The following is an 18,782-nucleotide window of genomic DNA, read 5'->3' as shown; positions in this document are numbered from 1 at the left end:
GGCATCAAATCAGTTTGCCACTGTACATAATTCAACTGAGCAGACTTGTCCCACACAAAATACATATATAAATTTGAAAAGAAAAAACAATGATGTAGTCAAATGCAGTAGAAAGAAATGGTTAAACAACTACAATACTGACTGTCAGGGCTGAAATACATGATATATTTGCAATCCTCACATTCTTTATGTAGAGTTTTGATGTTGCTAGACACTTTGAAGATTGAATCAGTTTGATGTTAATATACAGCAGGCCAGAACTACATATTCTATGCAGTTTATGGTTTATGATCTGAATATATTCAGCCTCTCTGACTGATAGACATTAAACACATATGTAGAATAAATTTTCAAAATCAGACAAATAGAATGAAAAATCTCTGTACATCAACTAAAATGAAAAGTTTCTGTCAAACTTCATATTATTCAGCTAAAATCTAAACCAGTCAGCCGCGGGATGTTTCCAGCAGTTTCTGAAAGCGCAGCATTCTTCATGCGATCGTTGCATTGCTTTTGCATGACGTCAGAGCAAGTCAGGATCAGGTCTGACAGAAATCTAACTGGAATGCACTGTGCAGCGTTGGCAGGTGATTGTATTCCTGCAGGTTCAGCTCCTGTTGAATGAGCTTGTTGATGCAGAAAGCCCCACCATGCCCGTTGACAGGATCGGTTCCTTTGGTTTGTTACATGTGAAACCCCAGAAGTTTGAATCCATGTTTTTGAGACTGTTAGTGGTACACTCACTGCAGTTTAAAGGCAGAAATGCTTGGCTGTGGTCACACAAACACAGCTCTGTAAATACAACAGTCGTGCCGAGTCGGTCTGCTATGCGCTCGGTTGCTTTTCCCTTCATACCCTACAGAGAAAAACACACAAAGTTACAGCAGCTGCTTACAGAAAATGCTGTAGCACCCTCAAGGTGAATATTCCTGTGGTATGCTGAGCACAGTGGGCAGATATAGCACAGGATATCTGGAGAATTTTGAACTTTCTACAATGGACAATCCATGTGGTTATAACTAGAACAGTTTGGTGTGTAGCAACCTGTCACTGAATGCTCCTGAGGTATGTTGAGCATAGTGGGCGAATATAGCACAGGACATTTGGAGAATTTAGAACTTCCCACTGAGTGTCTGCACTCCACCACTGGAAAATTGTTTGAAGCACCACTTGTTTTTGCAAACTGTAGTGTAATGAGAAACACTTGGTCCCAAATTTGGCCTGCACATGGAACGTTTGAAGGTTCAGATTGGGCGGATGACAAAATTTGCGTCACAGGAAGCACAAATTGGCCTTTAGGTTTGTTACATGCCATAGGCTACAAGTTTGAATCTATGTTTTTGAGGCTGCCATCGGTAATCTGGAGATTTGTGGTGGAAATGCTCTGCCATGGAGTTACTGTTAACTATTTTGCATGCACAAAGCACTATATGTGCATGTTAACAAGGTAAAAACCTGACTTCCACCAAAATTGGTCTTAAAGAGATGATTTTGGTATCTCAAAAGGTGTGATATTTAAGACATGTGCAATCAGTATTTGAAAAAAAAAATGCATGTGTCATGCTGTTTCTGAAAAAATATTTTGCACAACTGTTTCTGCAGCACCTTTAACATCTATTTTTCTGCCAGGCAGAGCCGCGCCCACTTCCACATGGCTGGAAATTAAACGAGCAGCTGCGTCACAACACCTACCAGTCAGAGATGAGGGAGAACAGACCCTGATCACAGCAGCAGCCTCAGGACACGACCGTTACCGTAAACACGCCGCCGCCTACAGTCACCGTTAGACGGTTTATTTCACCGGGAAGATGCGCAACGACAACGAAGACGTCGCAATGAAGGAGTCCAGGAGACGAGAACGTCAAGCAGGTAACGGTTAGCTCACTGTCTCAGTTAGCTTTAGCCACAGGGGGCATCATGTAGCTATCAAACGGTCGAAAAAAAACAAATTAAGCTAATGCTATGTCCGATTAGCATCACGTAGCTAAGAGTTGTATGTTTACAACGTGGGGAAACGTTAATTAAAAGTTAGCAGCATACGTTAGCTCCCGCGCTGGCTAATTAGCGTCCAACCCGAAGCTAACGATACTGTTAGCATTAGCAAGCTGCTCAGACCGCTAACGATTTTATATAAACAAGAAAGTTGACGAAAATATTGCTTAGAGCACAACAGCAACAACAACAGGCTCTATCTGTGTCCAGTTAGCCTTTTTGGGTTAGCTCAATCATAAATAGACGTATTCTGTGGAGTAAGCGGAGAAACGCAGCATTCTGAGTGGGTGGAAAACTTATTTTTACAAGCTCAGATAACAGAAGGTTCCAATTTTGCAGCCTAAATTCCTAGATTTACAGCTTAAAGCAACTGGGTTTTCCCTTTTTATCACGATGGGAGCGTGCTTCTGGAGCCCTTTTTTGTCAGTATTGATTATGCAAGCTGGAGTGTAGTGGCCCACATCCAGCCCAGTTATTGACAAAATGTAAGTGAGTCAGTTGGTGCAGTATTTAAAGCATGTGTCCCTTCGGTTAATACCCAGCAACTGTAACTTAACTGTTAAATGGCCATCTGACTTCTGACTTTATCTGTAGGCCGATGCACACATGATGTACCTAATTTTGAAGGTATGGATCACAGCCATTTAATGGTTGCATGTTAAATCTTGGACTAATTTAAACTGTGCAGGCCAGAACAGTTGGCATGACTGCTCCGCTTTAGCTGAATAAATGCCAAAACCGCACTAGTATGGACAAGAGAGTGGAGGTGTAGCATTAAAACTGACTAACAAAACACTTTTAAAGAAAGTCAGTGTTAACTACTGGAATGGAAGCTGCTCTGATGCATGATTGGGTTAGAGATGTACTGTTTAGATGAGAGAATATCTTTCAACTTGAGAGGACTTGCTTTTTCGACACATTTGTGCTAATGTACTAAATGCAGTATGTATTATTGCACTCCTATTTGGGTCGCATGATACTACAAATAATCCTATTACTTTGCTTCTGTTTGATGCAGAAAAAAAAAACACTTATTTGCTGTGACTAATCTACAAGAGAAGCCTGTCTGATTTAGGATGTCTTGTGTAAGTGGACATTTTATTTTGACTTTATTTACAGGAGTTTGTTGACACGCAGACTGCACATGTGCACATTGACACAAGCAAGGAGCAGTAGCAAATCACCGAAAAATAGGATTTGGTTGCAAAAAAGAAACCCAACATTAGTTATTGGGCTGCACAATTAATGGATTACTAATCATTGTTGAGACCTTGACGATAATGGTGGTTATCGCTCATGAAAAAAGTCATCTTGCAAATACACGTGTAGATAAACGCATGTATTAAATTTTACAATACATTTTTGCTCACACACCTGTCTGGAGTTGTTGCTCTGCAGTAACTAAGTGGTAACTAGAAGCTTCTCAGTGCACAGCTAACTAGCTAGCATGTACCGTAGATCATATGTGAGGCGTTTAGAAAACACCAGTCAATTGGAGTGTTTATTGACAAGTAAACATTCAGAATATGAGACATTTTGCTTCTAGGCCACTGAATTCAGATGAAGTAACTTAATCTGACACGTTTTTTTAATGCAAAGTTTTACACAAATGTGAAAGTGCAATAAAAAAATATTTAGTCTCATACATTTAACAATAGTAATTCAAATATTGATAAGGATCACTGAGATTATAATGTTGACCATGGTGCAGTCCTAGTCAGTTGAAATATTATATTATATAAGGAGGCTGTTGACCAAAAACAAATATTATTGAGCACTATACGAGGCGACACAACTGATTTGTTTGACCATTCAAATCAACAACACAAAGCTCTGCATGACAAGCGCAAAGATAGGTCTGGTTGCTATCTAAAGCCCCAGTATAATGTCGTTTTTTGATAAATATTTTCTTATTGTCAATGCTGACATGCTTCCCTATAAAATTCTGAAAGGATTAATCCTTTCCTAATTATTCAAGTCATTTGATAAAAATATGTATGTCTCTGAAAAACACAATATCACAGTGTTAGTTTTTTTCCTCTTTTGGGCAGCTATAATTCCCTTGGATAAACTGAACTAGTTGAATATATTTCAGTGCATGTGTCTATCTTCTCTCCCTAGCTTTGGAGAATCCAGAGACGGACATTGGCTTGTGTGGATGGGTGCTGGTTGGCGCCTCTCTTCTTCTGATGCTGCTGACTCTGCCCCTCTCCATATGGATGTGCATTAAGGTCAGCTGCTGGTCAAATCCAACATTTGTTTTCCACTTCATAACCAAAGCTGCCTGCTGTAGTAGAAATGATTAAACAAATAAAGCTTACTCAGTTCAATCAGTGTTTTGGAGATTTTAGAGTGTGTGTTCCATCTTGACTCATTCCTGATGTTGTGTGTATTTATTTTACAACAACCTTTAGAAGCTGTTGAACCCTCATCTTCCATTTGCTCAGTTAAAAGTTATCCTTATTTAGCAGGAAAACATCCATGCAGCCGTACGCATGTCTCTTTGTCCAGTTACACGTGTAAAATGTCAAATAAAATAAAGAAGAGACTCGTAGGCGTGACAGTAGTCTGTTTTTCTCTGTGTACAGATTGTGAAGGAGTATGAGCGAGCCATTATCTTCCGCCTGGGGCGCATTTTGCGAGGAGGAGCCAAAGGACCAGGTCAGAAATCATGTGTTGACAGCAGATGTCTTATTTCCTCCACCTACATCTTCATTTCTTTCACTAAACTGTGCCTCAAATATGTTTCCAGTAAGCATATCAACAGCTTTTTAACTCAAGTCAAATATCTCTGTCACTAAAAATGATCCTGTGTGTCCCCTTTTAGATATCTTAGTATAAGTTTATACACTTGAGTAGTTTTTTCAGTAGCAGAGACCTAAAAAGCCCAACAAATTGTGTGTTTGTTTAAGAACCGAGGAGATACTTTAAATATAGTAGCATCAAGGTTTAACTTGATTGCACCTGCTAGCATCTGCTCTGAGGAGAAAACTAAACAAAACTCTGGTGCCAAAATTATCTCTGGGACCACTCATTTCACAAGTTTCTCAACAATTTCCATCGTTTTTTGTTAAATATAAAGACATGTACTTTTCCCGGCCGCTTCAGAATTTGAGGGTTCTATTCTCATCTTGTACTGTAAATATATTTTGTGTGAGGAGATCATCTGGAGATGGACTGAAATCTAAACCAGTGATGCACTGACAGTGTGATTTACAAAAACAAGATAACTGACATTAGTATGAGGTGAAAGATACACGCTGAGTACAGAACTGAAGAGACAGTTAATTAATCAATTAGCCTCTAAATACAAACACATCGCTTCAGTCGGACATTGTTGGACTATATATTGATGGCAAGATGTTGTAACACCAGTAATTGGTTCTTTACACTGAATATCTCAGCATCAGTGGGTGGATTCGTCAGTACTGAGCTGCCTCTGGTTGTGGGTGTGGTGCCTCTGCAGTGAACAGTAGTCAGAGGTCACATGACCAGCTGGGCCTTCAGCTTTGATGCAGTCAATCCACTTAGACTTGATGACTTGTATTCCCAGCAAGCCTAATGGCATTGGTCGCTATGACAACTCCAAGGCTCAACAAGCAGGACAGAAATATAGTATGCAGAGCATCCTTAAGTATTTGAACAGTGGGAGAAATGGTTTGTTGTTTTGCCGCTGCTCTCCAGTCGACTTTGTTTGAAATGGGTTTGAAATGAAACTGGCTACTCAGCTTTAAATTAGCAGTGTTTGCTCCCACTGCAGATGAACAATCTGAGTCGCTTGCACACACAGCCCTCCCATTTCAGGGGACTGCACTTATTGGTTGGGTTAACACAAACATCAAGCCATTATATTCGATAGTTGTAGTATGAAATTTTTAATGTTTAACAGCTGTTTTACCTTCAACCTGGTCTTCATCAGTTAGATTGGTTTCATGTCACAGATGTGGAAAGTCCAAAACTTTCCACTTAGTGTCAACACACACACACAGCTAAACACTCCTAAAGCTCGAAGTGGAAATTTTAACCTCATAATTATTGTTTATTTTCAGATCTCTTGTGCTGGAGTACAAAACCAAACAAGAGCAAACTGTCCAAATACTGTTTTGTGCTTTGGAGAGAGAAGCCAATACAGTTAGATTTTTGTTGGCTTGCTCCTCATGAAGAGAATATTAACTTTAACTCAGTGGTTACTGGATTTTTAAGGTCAATACCAACAACAATAATTAATATATACGCTGATATTGTTATTTAACTTAAAAGCTCAATAGTCTTAAATACACATTTATAGATAAAGCCTATCAGAAAGTATAAAATTGTCTTAAATTCAGAATGGGTCTGGAATCTTAGTATTTGGTAGTCTTTCACTACTCCCAGACTCAACAGTGCTGCCCGAAATAATATCAAACATATTTGATATTTATCAGGATGGCTATGATTATCACGGCTCTGTTGCTTTAACATTCTTACCCTTGAGGCTAACGTTATCTACAGATATTAGAACTGATAGTTAAAATGTCACCTTCATTTCTCGCTGGAGAATAAGCAGCCCATGTTGATCACAGCTCCTCGATCGTTGGTCCATTTGTTTAGGCTTAATATCTCATCTCCCTGCAAAGTATTATTTAATGTTACTGTAAGTTGTTGCACCACAGTCTCCATTTTGTCTGCATTTGCTTCCCCATGTGATCATGTGAAGTGGTGCTCTGCTTCCTGACTGCTCCCTCTGGCACCATAATCTGAATAATATCCTGCAGTGTGTTTGAAGTGCCATTATTATTTTCAAATCTTGTAGTGTGTGCTTGACTGAGATTAGAGATATCTTTCAAGAACCACCTCCTCTTGTGCTGTGAGCTTGGCCTTAAATGCCCCATTGCATTTTGAACATGCATTGGGTCTGCGTGGTTTCTGTCAGGCATTGGTATTTTTGGAAAGGACTGGACTTGGCAGCATGAAGTCGCTGCCTGGAAATGCTAATTGAGGTAAACTGCTCTGTACAACGAAGGTCTTTCAAACTTAGGGCTATGGAGGGCCATCATATCACACATGTAGAGTCCAGTTTTCCATTTGTGCTCCCCTTTATTCTCACCAGTAGCCAACATCATCATCATGCTTCCACAATTTGTGGATCTGCGCTACATAACAAATGTATTCGACTTGAAGGAGCATATTTTTTTATTTTTGGTGTGCAAATTTCATCTCAAGTGGTATTAATAAGGACTTTAAATACTTCCATTTTAGATTGCATTCAACTTTATTGTCATTGCAGAGTACAAGTACAAAGAGAATGAAATTTTTTACTTGTTTATCCCTGGAGACACCCTGTATATTAGTCTGTGTTTGCACCAAACCTCTAAAATGTTATATAGTGTAAACACAAGGCCTGTCCAATATGGTGTCTCAAATGCTAACATTTACTATTCAGCACTAAATACTCTGACTGACAGTACATAGAGACAAGCTACTAATATGGAGCAGAATGCAAAAAACCATGGGAAGAATCACAAAGGGGTGGGTGTGGGGAGTGGGTGTACTTTTCCACCCATCCTCTTCCTGCTGTTGGACAGAATGATAAAAAGGAAATATCATACATTCTAAAAATGAAATATTTTGTTGGCCTAATTCAACAAAATCAAGATTTACTAGTGCAGAGTTGAACTACTGGCTGAGTTTTTGTGCCATATGTCTGTCAGTGCTACTGCATATGTGTCTGTTTGACGTCTGAATGCCTAATTCGTCGTTTTCTCAGGGACGTGACTGTTGTTTTGAAAGGCAGTGTATTTATTAGTTAAAAGAGAGGTAAAAAATACGGACTCCCGTGAGGTATAATTTGCATACATCTTGTAACTCAATGTCTCTTAATCTTTGATTTCTTGTTTTACTAGATCTATAAACCTGGCACTGTCCTCTAAAAATCCTGAAATGTGACTCCACAGAGAGCCAGGGGACCTTATTTATGACAGCAGGGGGTTAATAATAGCTCGCTGCCTGCAAACCTCACATTCTTGAGGAGATAGAGGAGCCAATGCCAAAGTTAAATTCACATTTGGTTTCCCATTGTGCCCCTGTACGCTTATAACCTGGCTCTATCTACATCCATAACAGCTGGTATACAAAAGAGGCTTTCAGCATATCTCTGTTGTGACTATGTTTTTAAAGCTGTTTTTAAAGGCATTTTTGTTTTATTTTTTGACAGGGCGTGTGTGCTCATGTGGTATGCGCCCTGTGGCCGTGAGGTTGCACTACAATGATACAGTGCCTATAAAGAGTATTCACTTCCTTTGGAAGTTTGCCCCTTTTATTGTTTTGTAGCATTGAGTCATGGTTGATATAATTTGGGTTTCTGACAAGAATTTGCAAAATTTTATCCTGTTCCACGTTGTAATACTGCTTAAGCTCTGTCAGGCTGCACAGGGATTATAATTTAACAGCCTTTTTTAAGTCAAGCCACAAATTTTCAATTGGATTAAGGTCAGCCACTCTAAAACACTCACAATGTTGTTTTAAAGCCATTTTTGTGTAGCTCTGGCCTGTATGCTTTATGTGAGTGTCTCACTCGCAAACAGATCTTCTCCTAATGTGTAGTTCTCTCTCAGACTACATCAGATTGTCCTCTAGGATTTTCCTATACTTCCTTTATAAGCCTTCCAGCGCCTGCTGCTGAGATAGATGCCCAAATTATGATGCTGCCACTACTGTGCCTCACAGTGGGGATGGTGTGTTTGTGATGATGTGCAGTGTTTGGTGTCCACCATCAAACCTAATGGCAACAAAGCTCAATTTTGATCTCCTCAAGCCAAAGAACCTTTGGTATGCATCTTCTATATCAGCCACTGAAGCTTGGGACTCCGTCAGAGGAGTCATAGGTGTCTTGATGGCCTCCTTTACTCGTGTCTATCTTGCTCGGTCATTTAGTTTTGAGGACAGCAGATATACATGTGCCTCATTCCTTCAATTTCATAATGAGAGGTTTAACTGTGCTGAAAGAGATTTTCAGTGACTTGGAAATGTTTTTGTATCCCTCTCCTGACTCATGCTTTTCAGTCACCTTGTAATGAAAATGACTGATGTTTTTCCTCTTCATGGTGTAGTTATATCTAGAAGTACTGATTCGGTAGTTCTTCCAGATTCAGGTGTCTTTATACTACAATCACTTTAGACACATTCACTGCACTCAGTAGATCTCCATCTCGCTAATTCTGTGACTTCTAGCACAAATCCACTGCACAACTGTTGAATTAGGTGAATCCCTTTATGAAAGATGAATACTTAAGCAACAACTTATTTTACATGTTCTATTTTTATTTAAGCACCATTACTTTGTGGAAATTCAGTTTCACCCGAATGAGTCTTTTTTGTGTGTATAAATTCTTGTTAAAACAACCAACTTAAATTGACCATGATTAATTGTTTAAAAGGCATAAAAGGGCAAATCTTGTAAAGGGTATGAATCATTTTTACTGGTACTGTAGTTTAAGATGAAATGAAAGAGGGTTTTGTTTCTGTGTGCAGTTTCCTGCTGCTGTAAACAGATGCTTATTCATGAACATGCCTATCAGTGGAATTTTCCTTTTACGTCACTACGATTTTCAGGGACTATTTCATAACAACTGAGGCCTTCTTATTTGTCTGACAAGGACTAAGAATTGTGCTGGAAATGTCAGGGTGGAAGTGGTATGGGAAGACTGCTGTTATCTTTATTTCCCCTGCTGAACAGATGGTTGTGATCTCACCGTTTAAATGCACAATATCCTGACAGGAAATGCAGCCAACTACTCTCTATCTGGTGTGGCCTTAATGTTTGCTAAATGATTGCACACCTAGCACATGTCTGTTTCACTCAGGCACATGCCTCGCATTGTTTGACGCTCTAATTCAATCATAACGACTTGAAACGGGCTAATGAAAGCTGCAAATATCCACAGCTTTGCCTCTCTGTCAGCACAGCTGCAGTCTTATAAAGAGAGTTTGACTTGGCCTGCTGCCAGTATTTCATTCATCCTGGTGTTTTCAAACATTTGTGAAGAAGCCTCCTCATTATTGTGTTTACCGTGGCTTTAGTCTTTGTTGAAACTATTTGCATTCTTGTGATTCCACAGGGTTGTTCTTCATCTTGCCGTGCACTGACAGCTTTATTAATGTGGACATGCGCACCATTAGCTTTGACATCCCACCGCAAGAGGTAAGGCACGCACACTTCCAATTACATTAAACAGATACTTTGGCAGTTAAACACAACTTCTAATGACTTTAAAGTAATTGTGCAGATTTTTCATTTAGCCCAATATCAGAGTTGTTTTTGTTGAAGCAGACGGTATAAATGAATCTTTGTCTGCTCGCAGGTTTTGACCAAAGACTCTGTGACGGTGAGCGTTGATGGTGTGGTGTACTACCGGGTCCAGAATGCTACTCTGGCTGTGGCTAACATCACTAATGCTGACGCTGCTACCCGACTGTTGGCCCAGACCACCCTGAGGAACGTTCTGGGCACCAAGAACCTGGCAGAGATCCTGTCTGACCGAGAAGAAATCGCACACAGCATGCAGGTAGAGTCCTTCAACTGAACTCCTCACTGATGTTGCGATTTAAAAAAAAAAAAAAAAAAAAAAAAAAAAAAAAAAAAATGCTAATACTAAGAACATGCTTATGTTTTAATGATAGTATCACACCTGCTTCCAACATCCAGTCTCCTCTTTATGTAGGGCTGCACAATTAATCAGATATTAATCTCAAACAGGATTTTTCCTTCCCATAATTAAATGAACATGATTGATTGCGATATTGACATTTAAAATGCGTGCTCTGCCTATAGAAACCTCATATCACATCAAGTGCTTCCTAAACTAAAAGCCAGCAACAAGGGGGTGATTGAGTTGTTTCAGCTTCATGTTTAGGGAAACAATAAAAAAAAAAAATTCCTGAATGTTGCAACCTAAAGTAGAATAATAATGTACAACAAAGAGCGAACGGGCGAAACAAAATCAAATGTGTGGAGCCAAAGATGCAAAGCTAGTGTCTCGAAACGGAGCCAGTGATGTCAAGCTGAAACAAATCACATGCAAAGGGTGCATGACTCTTTCAACCACCTAAAAATACACCACAAACTGCAGAACACAGAATGCATGAAGGCCAGAATGCAAAAATAACATAGATAATGTTCTCTCAATGAATCTCTGTGCTTTTTGGCAATAACTCAAAGTCTATAATAATTCTGGTACAGATTTATTTGTATTTTGCCTTTTGGAGATACACTATGAATAAGGACAAGTCTGATTTTGATGCAAAGATTTGTAAATTAGCAGGGATGTGTTTACAACATAGAGGTGAAATCCGTGCTTTGTTTAAATATAAAAGTGCAATAAAAATGTCCCTAAAATCAGGAGAAAAAAATTATTGATAAATAATCATAACCTCACTATTAAAAGTAGTAATTTTCTTATCATTTTGGCCAGAATCGTGCAGCCCTATCTCCATACTGCCTGTGATACTCCTGTGGTACATGCTGCAAGTATTTTCTCCATTCTTTGCAGCCCTTTATCATCTTTCAGTGCTCAATAATCATATATGAGACTCTGCTAACATCGCCTGACTCATACAGAAAACTCAATGAGGAATTACAGTGCCATCTTGCTTAAAGCTATATTTGCCAGCTGCGTAATGCATCTGTCATCTGAACTGTGTGTCAGTGTTCAGCTAACAAACTGCACTTAAATGCATATAGGCTGTGAACTTCAAAAAAAAAAGAAAAACGGTTCAGCTAATCCCGCGTTTCCATGTCGAGCCCAGCTTTCAGCTCAAGTTCAATTATTTATTTATTCATTAAACTTTTACTTTCAGTTTATGCTGAGCTGTAAACGATTAAATATTTACTTCTAGGGATGCAGGGTGATATCAGTATGTTGTCTGCATCATCTGATGAAGCTTTTAAAATAATTATTCACAAAAATGACGACACTGATTAACAGCCAACACTGTCCATGATGTAAGAGTGCACGTGGACAGAGATTATGTTTATTTACTTGTTTTGTCATTTGTGAAATTGGCCACATTGGCCCTTGCTTCGTGGTTTTACACGTTGAAGTAATTGTCTTATTTTGTCCAGTGAGTGTGGACAATTGAAAAATTATGTTAATTCCACTACAGGAAAGATTTAGTGTCCTCTGCAATAAGGTGGACAAAATATATGCTCGTGTCGGCCAAAGTATGTTGAAAAATTGCAGCATATTGGATATTGTCAAAAGTCTGCTATTGTACATCCCTCTTTATATCTAATGCAGGAGCAGGCAGTTTGTCAGTGATCAGGATGTTGTTTATTTAAGTGAATTTTCATGAGAGCTCTGCTATAGATCTTAAAAACTCGACAGCTCACTGAGAATAAATTTAGCATTAGTCTTGACATGTTAAATTTGTTTTGAAGCTTTTGAGATAGACCAGATCTTCATTTAAAAGCTTTTTTTTGGTTATAATTGAATAGGTTTTTGCTTTTTTATGGTCATACTTGGCAATTTTGTTAGGGACCAACTTTGCAGACAGAACCTGCCGGCTTTCATTAGTGTAAAAGTGGAATAAAGATAATATTCATCTGTTTGAGGTCACATTTACAGTACAGGATATAATTTAGAATTGTATTTTATATTGTTTGTATACTGTATGTAAACTTGCTATTAGTTGTACTTGATATGCATTTATCTTACATTTACACCCTCTGTGTTTTAAGTGTAATCAGTTTAATATGTGACAGAAACACAGCCTAGTTTGGCTCCATCTGCTGGGCAGTTTGTATAAATGCAAATTTTAGTTTTTTTTTTGGTTGATCTTTGTTTTTGAAGAAATTATTTTGTAGTTACCCTCTCATTCCTTTAATAACATTGTACATTATTGCTGTATTTATTTATGTCAAATGCAGATCATTTATCAGAGGTTTCATAAATCCAGAGCGCAGTCTTTGCAGGTGGGGTTAGCTCAAACAGTGTGTTCCCTCTCTGTTCCCTTCAGAGCACTCTGGATGATGCTACAGATGACTGGGGAATCAAGGTGGAGCGGGTGGAGATCAAAGATGTGAAGCTGCCCCTTCAGCTCCAGAGAGCCATGGCAGCTGAGGCCGAGGCCAGTCGTGAGGCCAGAGCCAAGGTAAAGTTGTTTTACTTCCCTGTTATACAGTTTCGAGATCAAGATCCAGTGTTTGCAGACTGCTCATACAGGTTTACCTATCACGACTGATAATAATGACTAAAACCAAAACTAGAGACAAAGCTTTTTTTTTTTTTTTTTGGAAAATGTCAGATTCTTCAAGGAATAGCTTAGTGCTAGTTTCCTTTCAGTGTTTCAGTTGCCTCCTGTTTTGTTTTGTTTTTTTGTAAACCCAGAGGTATAAAATTAAATCTAATGATCTGTTGTTGGCTGCAAGAGTGAACATAACAGTCTGGATGATCTCCCAGCATCTGAGGAACTGAAGACAGTGGATTATTTTTATTTTTGATAAACAAATAGGCCATTAGTCAGAGATCTGTGGAAGAGGTTGTGAAAACTTTAAGACTGATTTGGAACTGAAATACTGAAAACACAAAGACTGGATGTTTTTACGTTTCCTTTTGTGCTTCAGTTTAACCTTGAGTCATTTGGTGTTTATGTTAGCTTTTCCTGACAGTATGTATGTGAAAAATAAAAGGTCATTTGAACACCATTGCATGAAAACATTGTACAATGTGTAAGGAAGCACAGAGTCTCTGCCTTGCTTATCCCATAGGTTACTTGGTATTTGTGTTGTTTCTGGTTCGCACATGTGTGGTTAAACTCCTGTGTTTTTGCTAGCAGTCAGCTATTAGTAAAATAAACTACCGTTGCAGTATTTTGAGCTGAAACATGAAAGAAACATTGTGGGGACATTTGAGAGTTGAGGCCTGTTCGCGCAAGACTATTACTACCTGAGAGCCTCATGTGATTTAAAAATTATTCGCCTCATCTGTGTTTTCTTTGGCGCATTTGCACAGGATAAGTTAAGTCTGTGGTTTAGTTGAATTTACTGATATTTTTAAATGGCTACATGTTCTTGAATGCATGTCCTCCATCTCATCAACTTTCAAGATTTCACTCTTTCTGTGAATTGGTCTGAATGCTGTGTAGTGACACTAGCCTCCTGAATTTGCTCCCAATATGCTCCAAACCTTCATTTATAGTTGGCGATACAGCCTCAGAGTATTACATGGGACCTTTGACGTACAGTAGTATTTTAAAATATTCTTTCGATGTTAGTATTGATATTGAAAGGACTCAGATTCCTACTTTTGTTTATGGATTGCTTTAGATGTCATGTGTTTCAGAAGAGAAATCTGTTATCAGGTTCATGTAATTTGTAAATTAACACATTGGTTAAATTCTACTGGACATTATTAGATCTTAGATTATTTCTAGTGTGAAAATGATTTGATCAGAGCTGGAAAACAAGTTCTGCAAAGATTCTGAAGGAATGGTGTAATTCTTGATTTATTTATTTTGCATTTATGTAACCAGGTTCGTCCCATTGAGATCAGAGATGTCCTTTACAGCAGAGACCTGGCCAAGAGGACAGAAGCTTAGTCACATTATAAACAGTAAACAACAGATAAAATTAACAACATTAAACTTGCTCACATATAACACTTGCACACAGACAGGGTAGTCTGTAATGGTTTCACCAGAGCTTTAAACTCATTCAGTGTAACAAGGGCTTGAGGTTGAAGTTTAGATTGTAATTTATTCCAAGCATTAGGTACAGAAAACCTAAATACTTTCTTGTCCAGTTGAGATGGTACTTTGGGGATGACAAATTGCAGAGTGTCCATAGATTGGGGATTGTGACTTCCATGTTTCCTTGTTACAAGACAAGACAAATAGGAAGGAACAATACCCAGAATGGTTCTGTAAATAAACACATACCAATGACTGAGACGTTGGGCACTTAAAGATGCCCAGTTAATTTTAGAATAGTGCCTCATGGTACACACTATCCAACATGCTAAGACAATTAGTAGAAGCCTTCATATACAACACATCTCCATAGTCAATAACAGGCAAAAAGATTATTTCCACCAATTTCTGTTTCACACAAAAAGAAAAGCAAGACTTGTTTCTGTAATAAAATCCTAATAAGAGTTTCAGTTTTTTTTTGCCATATACTGAATTTGCTCCTTAAAAGACAAATGATCGTCAATTAAAAATTACAGATATTTCTTATCATATATTACCATATTTTGATACACAGGCTTCTTCCACTGCACTATGAGATCATTCATTCTTTCACCACCTGTTCGTCCTGTTTCCTTCTCCAGGTGATCGCAGCAGAAGGTGAGATGAACGCATCCCGAGCGCTGAAGGAGGCCTCTCTGGTGATCGCAGAGTCTCCATCGGCTCTGCAGCTGCGTTACCTCCAGACCCTCAACACCATCGCTGCAGAGAAGAACTCCACTATCATCTTCCCACTGCCGCTGGAGATGATGCACGGGTTCATAAAACACTGAGTCTCAAAACACTTCGCTCACACACTCAGATAACATGCACCACATAACACACATACAGCACATTTAACACATTTTAGCTAGCAGTGCTAAACATGACATTCAAAGAATTAGTAGAGATCAACTGATCAACTGCTGCTTTTGTTTTTATTACGTGGTCATTGTTACATGTGAACACTACTTGCCGATATTGGCCAGCAGGTAACGCACACACACATATGTTTTGAAACACAAACTAGGTGATCATTTTCTTGCTCATATATCTTGGGTTACCTCTTTTAAAATTGCTGCTTTACTGCAAACATTCTTTTAAATTAAGCCTACTCTGCGGGCTTCTAATTGTTGTGGTATAGCAACAGTTAAAACATTTGCTTTGCTTTTCTGGGATGAGTTTCTGATCTGATTTGAGGAATCCTCATCAGTTCATTGTGCTCAGTCAGCTGAAAGACTTTCAAAACCAGAAAAATCTACAGCTGTTCATTTGGTGCGTCTGCCAATAACTGACTGATCCAATCCAAACCCAAGAGTAAGGAGGCTTCGCATCTCCATCATGGACCCGTCCGCCTAGCCTCGTTGGCACCCATTTTGATAAGCCAGAAGGATGCTCCTGGCCGGTAGGATTTAAGTATTGAATTACCGGAATGTTTTGAGATCTAGCCCTTGTCCACACATAGCCGGGTATCTCACAAAACGAAGATATTTTTCTACGATTCGGCCTATCATCCACACGAAAACGTAGATTTACGTCATTAAAAATGATTCTTTTTAAAAACTCCGACCAAAGTGAAGATTTGCGAATTCTCCGTTTTATGCATCTGCATGTGGACATCAGTAAACGGGGTTTTGCGTTTTGAAACGTCACCGCCTGCGACAAAATATGTTCTTACGTCACATATGCGACCTGTGTTTACATTCGGTAACCGTATGGATGCTCTCACAAGGTTTTGGGCGCTTTTTACTTGCTTGTTTTTACAAGCCCAGATACTGCTCCACATTCAACAACACAGGCGAAGGACGACGTTAAGGACGGTTATTCTCCACCACCTTGCTAGGATTTGGGGAACTACTGCCACCTAAAGGTCCGGCATGCTTATGAATGTGCTGAAAAACGCACACGCGGTTAGGTGTAGATGAAGTTTTTTTCTAAAAACGAGGTGGTGTGTATGTAAGTTTTTTTCTAGACGGAGGGGGCAGGATATTCGGTTTTACAAAAACCCGGCTACGTGTGGACAAGGCCCTAGTTACGAGCACCAGTTGATCAGGCTGGTGACCAGGTGGGAGTCTGGTGGCAAAGGTGGTTAAAAAGTTTAAAGAAACAGGCAGTGTCATGGACAAACCCATTCTGGACGACCAAATGTATCAGCCAAAACTAAAGGACTGGTCATGGCTAGAATTGATACTAGCCCCAAAAAATCACTTCCCTAACCCCAACCCATCGTTCACATCCACTGAGAAGTACTAGTTCAACTCTTTCTTCGGTCGACAAAGCCATATTTAATCTGTGGAGACAAAAAAATTATATATGATAGATATTATGTGTTTCCAGACTTTAGGGACACCCTGTATTTTTCAAATATTACAGTTTGCTCTTTGACAAGATGCCACTAGACCTGGTCGTGTTTATAATTGTTATTCTGGTGCTAACTTCATGTCTTTAGCGTGACAAAGACTGCTTGTCCTGACTGCAGTTTTTGGGTTAGGTGAAGCCAGATAACCAAACAACAACATAGATATACTGAACTTGCTACGTAGTATAGGCTTTTGTCTTGCTGTTTTATTTTTTGTCCATATTTTATGCTACAAATGTAGAAATCAGCCAAGGCTCTGTGATTGTCAAAGTACCACACAACCTCAAACTTTCTCATCATCCGTTATACAAACATTTTAAAGTGCCTGCTGGATATGTGGCCTTCACACACACACACTGACACACACATCTTTATCCATATATATCTGGTATCTCCTGATACTGTAGCACTACTGCAACCACTGCCAGCATCTTAATGCTGCGTTCATTTATTATCTGAAGTGTTTTAATTATATCGATATTCTGACAGATAGTTTTGTCATCAAACCCTAAAACGACTGTGGTTTGAAATGTGCTAATTTCACTATATTTTAGTGTAAAAGTCACTGAACTCTCTGCACTAACTTTAACATCGTAGGCTTGAAGGTTTAAAGAGGTACAGTACACGTGGCACTGTACTTTGTTTGCTTTATTGTTTGGCTTTCATGTAGAGAATGAAAGCAATAAGAACTGACATGCTGGTGTAAAATTGCTCAATTTGGCATTTTACCACGTTGAATGTTGTACATACAGTAAGTGTAGTTGCGTATATGTTTTATATGATTATATTTGCTTTGTTGTGTACTAACCAGCAGTATCAGACTGTCAGTGATACACAAATACTAACACAGAAACACATTCAGACGCAGATGTACTCCTTTTCTCTTACTGCTTATAATCACATTACAAGCTGAAATGTCATTTGCTTTCTATTAACACGCAAGAGGGTGGACAAAATAATAGAAACACATAGAAAAAGTCGACATTTTCAGCAACCTCAACTTGGTCGCTTGCTCCTTTTATTTTGTCCACCCACTCTCTGACTTCGTTCCTGCTTAGAAGAAGCAGAATCTGCAACTCTTTCAACCAAAAAAGCCTTAACTTACTGCCATCTATTCATTTTAGCGTCATTCTATGCACTTCTAAATGAACTACTTTATTTTACTATCTGCATACACTCTTTCTGGGTGTAACACAAGCCAAATCTTTGTATTCGTTTGTCTGGAAACTGACATGTGCTCTAGTTGTGTAGTTGAAGAGTTTATCGCAGTATTTATCCTTCGTCTGACCACTTAGTGTTTATATACCTATATAGTAGTGTGGACTTTATTATCGCTTTGCTGTGGCGGGACGGACGGGTCAGGTCTGTTACTTTTGCCTGAAACACAGTGTAATGCACCTTTTTTGTTATGGAATTTTAGGCTGTTACATTATACTACAGTAACTCCTGTATTTTTAGCTGTTGCTGCAACAAAAGAAGAGTTATTTTGCTGCAGAGTGAATTCAAATGACTCGCCAGGCGTTTGTGGTTGTTTTTGTTCCAAACCCCGGCAGAGTCTGGGTTTGGGGAGATTTTTCACCTGGGGTTGAACGTTTATGGGGTTGTTTTTGCAGCTAACACTATTGTTTTGTACATTTTCCTAATGATTTGATATGATTTTATCTTGATATATATGAAAACTTCAAATAAATATGCTATCTTAAAAGCAGTTTTCTGCTTGGGTTTCATTTCT

The 18,782-nt window shown here is 38.9% G+C and overlaps 1 protein-coding gene across 2 annotated transcripts; it reads left to right on the top strand.

The window, feature by feature from the left end:
* Positions 1-1,680: 1,680 nt before the first annotated feature.
* On the top strand, positions 1,681-18,758 carry stom (stomatin). 2 transcript variants are annotated; one of them, XM_023266413.3, is made up of 8 exons: positions 1,681-1,869; positions 2,587-2,619; positions 4,114-4,223; positions 4,581-4,653; positions 10,089-10,171; positions 10,332-10,535; positions 12,985-13,119; positions 15,297-18,758. In XM_023266413.3, the coding sequence occupies exons 1-8, from the start codon at positions 1,809-1,811 to the stop codon at positions 15,483-15,485; spliced, it is 888 nt and encodes a 295-aa protein (XP_023122181.2). In that variant the 5' UTR covers positions 1,681-1,808; the 3' UTR covers positions 15,486-18,758. The 2 variants fall into 2 exon arrangements, with proteins under 2 accessions (XP_023122181.2, XP_023122182.2); XM_023266414.3 differs by lacking the exon at positions 2,587-2,619.
* Positions 18,759-18,782: the final 24 nt, after the last annotated feature.

This window comes from Amphiprion ocellaris, chromosome 17 (assembly GCF_022539595.1).
Source record: "Amphiprion ocellaris isolate individual 3 ecotype Okinawa chromosome 17, ASM2253959v1, whole genome shotgun sequence".
Taxonomy (NCBI): domain Eukaryota; kingdom Metazoa; phylum Chordata; class Actinopteri; family Pomacentridae; genus Amphiprion; species Amphiprion ocellaris.
Note: the sequence above shows the minus strand (reverse complement) of the source record. Positions and strands in the feature narration are given on the sequence as shown.

Coding starts and splice junctions, on each gene's coding strand:
- stom (XM_023266413.3), top strand. CDS start 1,809: ATGCGCAACGACAACGAAGACGTCGCAATGAAGGAGTCCAGGAGACGA. Junction 1,870..2,586: donor GAGACGAGAACGTCAAGCAG/GTAACGGTTAGC, acceptor CTTTATCTGTAG/GCCGATGCACACATGATGTA. Junction 13,120..15,296: donor GTCGTGAGGCCAGAGCCAAG/GTAAAGTTGTTT, acceptor TTCCTTCTCCAG/GTGATCGCAGCAGAAGGTGA.